General features: G+C 45.2%; 1 protein-coding gene across 1 annotated transcript in view; it reads right to left on the minus strand.

Annotated features, from left to right (window-relative positions):
- The window catches only part of LOC121696640 (low-density lipoprotein receptor-related protein 1B-like), a 329,232-nt gene extending 319,648 nt beyond the window's left edge, over positions 1–9,584 (minus strand). The window contains 1 exon segment of the mRNA XM_042077841.1: positions 9,300–9,584. Coding sequence (XP_041933775.1) covers positions 9,300–9,393 — 94 coding nt within the window. The 5' untranslated portion in view covers positions 9,394–9,584.
- Positions 9,585–12,500: the final 2,916 nt, after the last annotated feature.

A 12,500-nucleotide genomic window follows, 5' to 3' on the forward strand; every position in this document is an offset into this window, starting at 1 on the left:
CTCTTTCTGCCTAAATCCTGGCACCTCGACTCATGTTGCCTGCAGAGCCAGTAGTCTTTGATTTGCTCCCCCACAAAGACAGGAGCTGTCTCAAGGAGGAAAATAAAAATCAACAAACTAGATATTTCACAAAGAAAAAATAATAAAGTAAAAGAAGAAAAAAAAACACCTCACAGTCCTCAAGGCCCCGGCGTGTGCTGTACGAAAAAGGAAAATAAAATGCAGTGATTATGCAGTCGACCCCTGGGCTGAGACAAAACATAACAAATATCTGGACCACACATCCATTCCATACATGCACACACCCACGTACACACCCACACACATACATACAAATACACACACACACACACACACACACACACACACACACACACACACACACACACACACACACACACACGGCACTCAAAGGCTCAGCATTCCCCAGAAGCAGCGGCTTAGCAGAATGCCAACACGAGGTGAGCTGAGCAGAAAATTGTGAGAATCAAAAAGGGGCTCAAAGCGCCAATCAAGTGAAACATTGCTGAGGGTCTTTGCATAGCCCGGGCGTCGGGTTTGCTGGTCTCAGCCCAACACTGAGGTGTTATTGCTGTGTGCCACGCTTCACCAACATAGAGCCTTCATCTCACAGTTCAGTGCAGAGCAAGGAGAATGCTCAAAAACCACTCCAGTGTACAGGATGCCGACTCGTTTGACTCACAGATACAACAACTACAACTACCACTGTTACTATTACTACAATTGTCTTTACTACTACCACTACTATCATTAATACACTATAATAACTTCTACCACTACTATTACTATTATTTCATTATGTATGCTACAGCTACCAACTATTCGATTACTTCTACTACTGCTGCTATAAGTACATAATCTCTACTCTACTGATTGTTTTTGATGTCTTAAAGCGTAGAACCTGGCGCTGTGCTTATGTATAGCAAAGAGAAGCCTCCATCCTCCGTTTCTGAACTCCACCTATCCACCTCAAAGATGAAACCACAGCCAGGCGTGCTCCGTTGACCTTCCCTGTCCTTTGCAGACCTTTTGAAGCCTCGGCGTTTGTGTAGGCTCAAACGATAAACAGAGCGCAAGTCCACCATCAAAACCCCAAAGGCCTGTCACAGGGAAGGACAAGTGACAGCTGCTTCCTCGCGCTCCACTCCTCTAACATGCTACTGGGCTCAAACAATCAATGCCTGATGAGAAGTTTGGCTTTTTTCCCTACCTCCACTAGTCTTTGCTTCCTTCTTGTTCCCTCCCTCTCTCTCTCTCTCTCGCTCTCTCTCTCTCTCTCTCAAATTCAAATTCAAATTCAAATATGCTTTATTGGCATGACAAACCATATGATGCATTGCCAAAGTGTTCACAGGAATAATAATAATTAAAGAAAATACAAATACAAAATGATATAAACATGTACAAACATTGTTACACTTCGTCACACACGCACACACACACACACTCTCTCTCTCTCTCTGAGAGGCTGAGGTGGGTTGGGGTGAGCATATTCTGCTAGTCATCGTCAGAGATGGTGGGGAAAAACAAAGGGAATCTGGTGTCTAATGAGAACAAAAGCAGGGTGGGAAAGAACATGACATCTCAGTGCAGTATGTTGCAAACAGATAGAGAGTTTGAGCGCACAGAGAAAGAGACAGTGTGAGAGAGAGAGAGACAGAGAGAGAGTGTGAGAGAGAGAAAGAGAGAGAGTGTAAGTATATATACTCTTTTGATCCCGTGAGGGAAATTATGAGAGAGAGGGAGAGAGAGAGAGAGAGACAGAGAAAGACAGAAAGAAAGGGAGAGAGAGAGAGAGAGAGAGAGAGAGAAAGATGTTCAGAGATGAAACTCTGAGACCTGTGTGTCAGCCAGGAGAGAACCTTCTGAGGAGGAGAGAAGACGGCACATGGCCACCAAAACAAGTGTGAAGTGTCAACCAGCGCTGGGTCTTGGCCCGCACTGTCGCCATGCTAGTGAGAGGGACTCGGTTGGGATTTAAGGACTAAAGGAAGACATGGTGGAGTAAGTTTGCACGTTGGCCAAGGACCACATTCTGCTCGTGCTCCAGCCAAAAACACTGTGAGGCGTGCTCAGCCAAATTACAAATGACCGTCAATCGGTCAGACAAACAGGCAAGCACCCAGCTCCGTAGCCGTACCTGCCTGAGCAGGCAGCAGTAGTTCAGGAGCGCTCAATCCAATACCTCCTCCAAAAGCAATCAGCGCACACACACACACACACACTGTAACACTGTTTTCCTCCTCTGTAGAAGCAAGCCCTCTCTCTCCTCCTACTTTGCCTCGCCTACAAACCTGAACTTAGCGAGAGAGAGAGCGAGATAGAGAGAGAGAGAGAGAGAGAGAGACAGCAAACCGACTGTCCCTGATTCCTTAAGTTAGTCAGTCAGGTTCCAGTTCTCCCCCACCAGAGCGGGGTAGGGGGTGGGGGGGGATTCTGAAGATGTTCTGAAGGCCGACATAGAACTGGTAGAAACCCACTCTCACAGATTACATCACCCCCACAGCAGAGGGTGGGTTAAGTGATGAGAGTAATCCCTCCTACATCTAAATCACTAGCTTCCCTACTCAACTATCTACCATCCACATCCTGTGTATGTGTGTGTGTGTGTGTGTGTGTGTGTGTGTTTGTGTGTGGTGTCAGTGCCATAATTACTGACAGCTCTTAAGTCTGAGTAGTGATTCACATCTCTACGACTCTGCCCAAAGGCACATGCTCTTACCTTAGCTAACTGTGCAATTTGTAACAAGAAAGTTGGTTGTTTGTTATTGCTCTCTCTCTCTCCCCTCTCTGTTACGGTGGGAGAGGAATAGTGACTTGAAATTGTATTCCAGCAGCACACAGCGTGTGGAGTGAGGTTCCAGAGGCATGCATAATCAACCCACACAACCGTCAAACCAGATTTGAATACGAATGAGTTTTGGATTACGTGCTGGTATTGGCAATCTCTAATACCGCTGTTTAAATTATTCTGTCAGAATTGACTTGCCCCGCGAAATGTGAGAATATGAATCTCTATCGCCTCCTTTCAATGCTTCGGGTCTATCAGAATAGAGATGTCGCTTTAAATCACCCCCCAGGTTTTGCTTCTTTTTTTTTGTGCTTTTTTTTTTTAGAACATTCCAGCATCAGGCTTTTAGGGATTTTAATCAGTTGGTAAGTGCCAGGTGGCAGCTGAACTGGCTTCTCTGTAGTCTGGCTCAGTCGCCAGGACTCACAGCCAATGGTGGCAGCCAAGGGGGTGGGGGGGGGGGTGGGGGGGGGGGGCATACAAGGATGATGGGAAATGTAGTAATTCCATAAATATATTGTTTTTATAGATGTTAGTGACATGCACTAACAAGAGCCTACATAACCTAATATTGACCTAATATCAAGAGTGTTGTGCAGATTCCCAGGGCAAATTTGCATGATGTCACTGTCATAATGATGTGAAGACATTTTCACTTCCCAGCTCATGTGAATGCAACACATAATCTGAATTGCACAACAGGTGCACAACTTCTGCCATGGCATCATCATCCCCCTGGGTACTAGCAGTATCTATTTGTGAATTGATCCTGGGGTTGGTTTTAAGGACAGGTGAACAGTGCAAGTACATCCCTCTGCATATGCATATGTAGATAATATGATCCAGTTGGCTGTTTAGCTGCTCTAGCTAACGGCTATTTATCATACTGCCTGTTCCTGTGGTCTTTAACAACCATTTTACACTGATAAAATGCTACTGAAAGAAAATTGCCTAACATTCAATAAACTTTCTGCACATGGACCCCATGCTGTGATTTGATTTCAACATTATTGGATATCAATTATTTAATTACATTTCTTTTTCTGGCAACCTCTGCGTGGCCTTAATACGGAAAATAATAATCATATTACACATTCTGTAGCAAAACTTGAACACCTCTGTGTTGAATAATGCATTTGTGTTTGCACAGCTCAAGCAGACTGGCTCCTCCCCACTACCCGGGAATAATTCTGGGGTAGAGTGTGTCCCCTGCTCCCCCGATGGCACACAACCACTCTGGGCGGATGCACTCCCCCACTCCTGCTAAGAACCAGAACTGTCTGCTCAGCCCTCTGCTGCGCCCTGCAATGAGGAACCTTGTAAGTTTTTTCCACTGCTAACACATAGTAATGGGCAAATCAGAGTGAGCTACAGCTCCTCTCCTCCCCAGCAGACTGTCTGTGTGTAGTGAGCATACTCGAGCATAGCGGCTAACAGCACATCACTCTGGTGAATGCTAAACATTAGTTACCGCAGGATGGGAAGGCTGTCCTATGTTAGACCATCTCCACAAACATACTGTTACTTTTACTTAATAGCATGCATGCAAGCACGCTTGCACCTACCTATTCAGAACTGCATTAAATTAACCAATCAATTAATTAATTAATCAATCAATCAATCAACCAATCAATCTTTCAATGAACCATTCAATCAATCAATCAATCAATCAATCAATCAATCAATCAATCAATCCATTCCTTCATACACTGAACCAATAATTCATTCAATCATTCATATGTATGTTCATTCATTCATATTCAGATAAAATTGAGGAGAGGAGAGGCTCACTTCTGGACGTTCACTTCACTCCAACCCTTAACCAATTAGAGGGACCAATCCATGTCCGCATTTAGTCACATAATGACACATGATGCGTTCACTGACTCCGCGACTACACACTCTCTCCGTGCGTCCCTGGGCCCCCGTGCTGCCAGCGGCTCCCAGCTGGTCATCCATCGAGCCCCAGAGTTGGCACGGCCCTCCGGCCCTCCGTGCCAACGCGCTGAGGAAACAATAAAGCAAAACAAAACAAATCTGGGGTTGAAAAGCCCCTAAATCATTGCTGAACAGGAAAAAATCGTGCAGACCAGACTGCGGCCATCTTTGAAGAGGGATGGGAGGCGTGGGGGGGGGGGGGGGGGGGGGGTCCGTTTAATGAGTCAGCCCTCTGGACACCAACTCCGACTAAACTGCCATCGGGGCAAATGAGGCGCGAGGAAAGACCGGCACCAAGCGAAACACACCGAGATGGCAGACGCCCTGTCCACTCAGTTCTGTAAGGGCTGTATGGAAGCTGCTGCTCTTAGCAATGAGGGAGAGAGGAGAGAGAGAGAGGAGAGAGAGGAGTGGGGGAGTGAGAGAGGGAGGGAGAGAAAGGGTGAGAGAGAGAGAGAGAGAGGAAGAGGGAGATGGAGAGAGGAGTGATAGGGAGAGAAAGAGAGAGAGCAAGAGAGAGAGAGAGTGACGGAGAAAGGAAATGTATAATGCTTTAAAGAAAGAGGGGGGGTATATAATGCCTTGGAGAGAGAGAGAGAGAGGGAGAGATAGGGGGGAGAGAAAGGAGAGAGAGGGAGAGAGGAAATGTATAATGCTTTAATAAAAAGTCTGACGCAGCAGCGGTCTGCTCCGTCATTTATTCCATCACTCAGACAGCCATTTAGCAAACAGCACCAGCACCTCTCAGTGGAGCTACTCTGGGCCATATCTGTTACGGATCTGTCAGATATGTCTAATCGCTGCTACTCTCTTTTCCTTATGTCTGTCTTCCACTCGTTTTCTCTCCTTTCCTTTCCCTTCTTTTCCTTCTGTCGCTTTCAGCCTCTTGGGTCCCAGAGTAGATCGGAGGCAGAGAGGGTGCTCTCCTGGAAGGGCATAAGCTCTGGAATTTCCTCTCTATTACCTATCCTCCTCCCTGTCTCTCTCTAAGGAATACCGTTTCCAAATCAACACCACCTTGAGCTACTCCCTCTCGGATATATGTCATTCCTCCTGTCTTTCCTCTTTTCTTCCTCTCCTCTGGATATATGTCATTCCTCCTGTCTTTCCTCTTTTCTTCCTCTCCTCTGATTCTTTCTTTTCTTTTTCATTCCCGGGAATTCAGATTTCAGATTTTTATACAGTTATAACAGTGTACAAAAGGTTGTGAAATATAAGCCTGGTTAGCTCCATGACTGTGTAAAATGAAAAATAATATAAATAAAAGACATAAAAGATTAAAAGCAATAGTTAATAATGATTCAATTAAATAATATAAAGAGATCACTAAATATAGTTTATACTACTACTATTACTACTACTACTACTAATAATAATAATGTATAATATCAAAATGGTATAGTGTACGAATAAAGGCTACTGATTGCAAATGACAGTAGGCATGGTTCTGTTCCACTGGAAGGGCCCAGCAGCTTCATGTTGTCATCACCACTTTTCTGTCTTTCCTATGAACACCATTTTACAGACACAACCACTCCTAGCCACTGACCAATTAGTCTGACCTGCTCTGATGGATTTATTTCAGCTCTCTTACTTTCTCTCTTTCTTTTCTTGCTTGCTTGCTTTCTTCTTAATTCTTTTGTTTTTTTTCTTTCTTTCTTTCTTTCTTTCTTTCTTTCTTTCTTCCCATCTCCTCTGTGGGGTCATATGTTCATGGGATTACCAGGTCAGCAAAAAGTATGAGGCACCGTAAAAATGAGAGACGCTGTCAGCAGCCAATTACCCAGCTGTAGGAGAAGAAACCACCTGAAGCTTGGACTGTGGATTTCCACCGAGGTAATACAGTATACCACACGGCATACACGGATGGGCTCTGGATGTTTGAGAATAAATTGGCATAGAACACAGCTGCCCTTGATGGAAACCAGCTATAAAAACAAAAAAAGGCAGCCCACTATAGAGGGTCAGCTTTCAAACGTCCAAAAGTGGGAAAAAAAACACACACACACACACACACACTAGTGTTTCCCTCCTATGTCAGCAGAATGCGTTATCTAACCTTCTAAAGGTGGAGTTTCTGCCCCAACACCCACTCTACTGCCTCCATGTCTTTAGGAGTGTGTTGGATCACCCCAAGGGAAAATAAAATGACCAGGATGAACTTTCACCACATCAGGAGTTTGTAGAGGAAATCAAAACGTTCAAAAACATCATCAAGCACGCTGAGTAATCAGGACTCTGCACTCACACGGAGTTTCAAACTCAAGCAAGGCCGTTCAAAAAGAACCAAAACATTTGCTCTGTCGTCCCTACCACCCTTCCAAACTAGCTGACGGTAGAGAGAGCGCTGCTGGGCTGAGGTGGGAGAATCTGACCGCACGGTGGAGGTCCCTGACGGTGCACATTTTGGTCCGCTCACCTCTCGTCCATGCCTTTATTGACTCAAGACCAATTGCAGGTTCAACTCACACTTGGCCAATAAAACAACGGCGGCAGGCAGAGATATAATCTCATTTAATTAGCCTCTGGTGGCCATCATCTGATTTCATCAAGAGATGACTGTCTAACCCACCCACACCCCCCCCCCCCCATAAACACACACACACACACACTCACACACATACACACACACACAAACCTGACCAAGTGTTTTGCTGAAGTCGGACATGGGTTTCCAGTAACCTTGATCTATTTTGTGATCACTGACGGGCGTCCGGTACATGGGGGGGGGTGGCAGGAGGGAGGTTAACTGATCTGATGGAGACACAGGCGCTGGGTTTTGGCGTAAAGATGAGTCATTAGGCGTCATCTCACAGTATGCTGTTAAAGTTCATCTGGCCGCCAGGGAGGTATTTAGGGCATGTTGATCGTGAGGGCATTGATTTGTGGGTGAAGGAGGAAAATTGGTACATGTGGCTAACCAAGGAAGTAGGATGGTAGGATGGAACAAAGGAAGAAATTAGGATGTGGTCTTAGCGTGGACATGCATCAACACCACCAAAGATCGTCATGTGTATGTGAAGGGGTGTATGTACAATCAGTGTGTATGGGAAAGAGAGAGCTGAAAATACAAAGTGATGTTAACTGGGTTTGTGTCTGTCTGTGTTTCTGTTTGTGTGTGTGTGTGTGTGTGTGTGTGTGTGTGTGTGTGTGTGTGTGTGAGAGAGAGAGAGAGAGAGGGAGAGAGAGAGAGATGTAAAGTTCAGCCATTCTAATAGCATGCCCCTCTGATAAATGCATGTTACAACCTCAATTAAGCAGCTGGGATACCCACATAGGAAGTCACTAATCACCACAATCCAGGGAAAATAAAATGATCTTGCAATCTTGAGTAATTGTTTTAAAAAGCTGAGTTTGTCTTTAACAGCGAGTCGTTTGATTAAAGGAGACATGACCACCCTTCTGCAATAATGCTGTATGCATGTCCCCCACGAATCCTAGACTACAGATTAATGCATCTCTCTTTAGGAAAGCAGCACAAAGGGAGGACATATAAGGGGTACTCTTCCCTTTCAGACGCTCTCGGATCTGACAGGGAGAGAGAGTTACAGATAGAGAGAGGGGTTATGCCCAAGCAGATGTTTGCGGTGCGGGAGTGCGTCAGGATTTAACTTCGATGCATTCATCCGTATCTCCCATAAAGCCAAAATCTATAGGCAGCGCTGCTCTTCGCTTGGCTGTGAATGCCACCCTGCCGTTACTATAACTCAACCAGGACCCTTTTCCTCCAACAATGACTGCCTCGCTTGCTGCAGAAGCGTCTTGAGAACACTTGCGTTGTTGGAGATTTCACTACGCCTGGTTTGACTGCAAACAGTTTTCATGAGCATTTCCAGAGAGCACCATCCTCCGTGGGTGGCATTGATAGTTGGAAATAAAGAGAAGCTGAGTCGCGCTCTGTGATAAAATGTCAACCTACCACAAAATCCGTGGCATCTGTCATAATTCGCGGGAATTGTAACCTTTCTAGAGTTGAATTTCATGAGGTATTATAGTGACCATAATATATTTCTTTGTAGCGCTGCTGAAAATTAGACCATTTGATCAAATTCTGCACCAAAATTGTATTTTATTCCGACTGCCCGAATGTTTTGTATGCAGGTTTGTGTGCATTCACTTGGTAGGCTACTAACAGACCGCGTCGGTTTCGAAGCTGTCTACCTGCTGCATGCAAAAAATAGCCATATCCGCATTACACAGATAGGCTACCAATAAGTTGATCTTCTTGTTTCACTCGCTTATGTGACTCCACAAACGACAGCCTTCCGCGCCACGGCGCTGAAACACCCCATGCGTGTCAATTAACAGCTCTAGAAGGCACCAGAACACGGACCACGGACCATCTCAAATATCCAAGGACTTGTCTGCTAACATCTATTTAAAAAGACCTCAAATGAGTGATGCTTCACTGGAGATTCACAGCAATCAAAGCATGACAAGGACAAATCACACAATGAGACAAAAGTACAGCACAACAGCATCTGCAAGTTTCATCGTTACGGTTACGTTGCGCGGTATCAGTATCCGCTCGCCGTGTGTCTCGCCTTACCTGACTCTGGTGCTACGACCCCGGGTGCTTGAGCGTGTGAATATATATCCCCGAATCCCAGAACGACGAGAAAGACAAGGATAAATTCGGACATCGTTGCCGATTGAGGAGCGAGGGGGATCAATGCACTTCTCTGACTGAGGTCCCGCTTCGGCCTCCAGTCGAGTGCCGTTCTCGGAGGATGTCAAGGGAGAAATGTCTCTGCGAAGCGGACCAGCCCTTCTTCTCTCCTCGCATTCAGGCTGATTTTTAGGTGCTCACATGGACGCGCGGGCGACAGTGTGAGGGGAGTGAGGAGAGCGAGGGAGCTGTTGGATGAGGAAGGGGCGGGGAGGAGAGGGATGCGAGGAGGACAGAGATTTCTGTGTGTGTGTGTGTGTGTGTTTGAGAGAGAGAGAGAAAGAGAGAATATCCAGTGTATTTTTGGTCTTTGTGTGTTTTTGCTTGTTAATATCAACTTAATAATGTTAAATGCAAAGAAAAACACCTCATAAACAAAGACCAGCAAAGCAAGGTGTGAATGGTTTGGTAATCTGTTAATTAGCTCTACTCTGATCCTGAGAGAATAATGTGGTTTTTGCAAACAATTCCACTTGTGTGGTGGTGGTCATGTAACCTGGAAATATTTTTCAACATCTTAAAAAAAAAACAGGTACCTTGTGAAAGTCATTGTAATAACGACTTTGTAGCCTTTCACTTATTAACTCCATTTGATAAATGTGCCAAAAAGATCCCAAGACAGCACGTCTCTAGGCCTTCAAAATTAGATGTATTTTTAACAAATTGTATCACTTCAGTACTGTAATCAACAACGCACATCATATAGCCTAAAGGAAGTAGGCGGATGAGTTTTTGGATGAAGAAGCCATATGTTGAAAGCATATATGAAAACTGCATTTTCCGGTCTGAGTAATGGCTATTTCTGGAACATGTAGCAGAAACTGTGCAGTAGGTTCTCAGAAATGTAAACACTCATGCCACAGGTGTTCTCCCTGTTCTGTGCATACTAACTATACAGTATACAGTGTTATGCCCAGTTCATCGACAATCTGAAGCGTTCAACTCTTCAACTTTGTGAATTCATTTTAGCAGGCCAAATGCATGGGAATTAGATGAAGAAAGAAGAAACCAGTACTGTTGTGCTGAGTGACCCTCCATCACTGAAGTCCACCCCCACAGTGGACAGCCCAGGGCGAGCTAGCGGGCAATAGCGCTCTCCTACTGGAGTGTTTCCTTTTCCTTTCCTGTCCCCGAGCAGACTACCTTTAGCAGCCCCTCTTTTGTGAGGGTGTAGAAGGAGTCAGTTACTGTGGATACAGTTCTCCCTGAAGGAACATGACTATACAGTAGGTACTAGTTTGGAGGAACATGACTATAGGGAGGAACATGACTATAGGTCCTAGTATGGAGGAACATGACTATAGGGAGGAACATGACTATAGGTCCTAGTATGGAGGAACATGACTATAGGGAGGAACATGACTATAGGTCCTAGTATGGAGGAACAAGACTATAGGGAGGAACATGACTATAGGTCCTAGTATGGAGGAACATGACTATAGGTCCTAGTATGGAGGAAGATGACTATAGGTCCTAGTATGGAGGAAGATGACTATAGGGAGGAACATGACTATAGGTCCTAATATGGAGGAACATGACTATAGGTCCTAGTATGGAGGAAGATGACTATAGGTCCTAATATGGAGGAACATGACTATAGGTCCTAATATGGAGGACGATGACTATAAAACAAACATAAAACAGATGTACCATTTTCAGTGGTGCCTTTGCTGCAGTTGTTTCAGCTTCTTCTGTAAGATGCAGTGCAACAAGCTGGCCTCTCCGATGTGTGACATCTCACAGTGCGTAGGAGATTGAAGTCTCTACAACACAAACTGAAGATGATTGGTTTCTTTGAGGCTTAAACAAAAAAGAAATCTAGTGAAAAAACAGAAAGATAAAAAAAGAAAACATCTTAAAAGCTTGTTTAGAGCCCAGGCTGCTCACGCACACTTAGTGTTGAAGTGGCATATCAACCTGAAATTACACATGACAATATCTACAAGAGTAACATAGAAAAGAGATGAAAAACAAGCAAACAAAACAATGATTTAATGAACTGCTGAGGGCCTGCAGTGGTCCTTAATTGTACTTCCAATAAATGTAAGAAAGCCTTGGTCTTTGTAAAGGTCAGCAATTAACAAGGGTGAGCGGTCAAGCTACCCAGCTGAAACAAACGTCTTGGAGAACAAGACTTATCAGAAAGACTCCCGGAGGAAAGAAAGTAGGGGTATAAAAAACAAACAGCTGTTAGGACCATTATTATATTTCTGAGATTTAGACATCATTACGAAGCTAGCAGTGTTTGTTGTCAAGTTGCCTGCCGACGACTCTAAAGGCTTAGACTCCTTCTAATTGTGTGGCTCAAGGCTTCATAGGGCCCTCGCGGTGTGGAGCGGTGCTCAGGCGTTCACCGGCGGTGACAAAAACACCAATTACAGGTGGGCTAATTTATGCACGGCAGGTTACGGCGGCAAACTCACCTCGCCGCCGCTGACAACAGCGGGGGAAAAGCTGTGACAGAGTCACGGGTGCGTTTCTCTGCGACAGCGGTGCCCATCGAGGGATCTTTGTGTTGTGACAACATGTCACATCGTTATGATGTCACGTCATGTCGTGCTTACCGTGAATAAATATGCAATCCTGGGGTTTGGCGGGCGTGCATCAGCAAATCAAAATGGCCCCCACTGACTGCCTCCAGGCAACCTTTGTCCCTTAATTAGCAAGACTTGTACACAGGCATAATTGAGCTACACTGCAATGCCATGGCTGTTTGCTAATAATTATTCCAGCAATACATCACCGTTAGAGACGTGACAGTGAGTCGTGGGCGTGGGTGATGGAGGTGGTGTGTGTGTGTCTGTATGTGTGTGTGTGTGTGTGTGTGTGTGTTTGAGTGTGTGTGTGTGTGTGTGGGTGGGTGTTTGAGTGTGTGTGAGTGTGTGTGTGTGAGAGTGAGTGGTGTGTGTGTGTGTGTGTGTGTGTGTGTGTGTGTGTGTGTGTCTAGTGTGTGTGTGTGTGTGTGTGTGTTTGAGTGTGTGTGTGTGTGTGGGTGTTTGAGTGAGTGTGTGTGAGAGTGTGTGAGTGGTGTGTGTGTGTGTGTGTGTGTGTAGTGTGTGTGTGTGTGTGTGTGTGTGTGTG

The sequence above is a fragment of the Alosa sapidissima genome, chromosome 2 (assembly GCF_018492685.1).
Source record: "Alosa sapidissima isolate fAloSap1 chromosome 2, fAloSap1.pri, whole genome shotgun sequence".
NCBI classification, from domain to species: Eukaryota; Metazoa; Chordata; class Actinopteri; order Clupeiformes; family Clupeidae; genus Alosa; species Alosa sapidissima.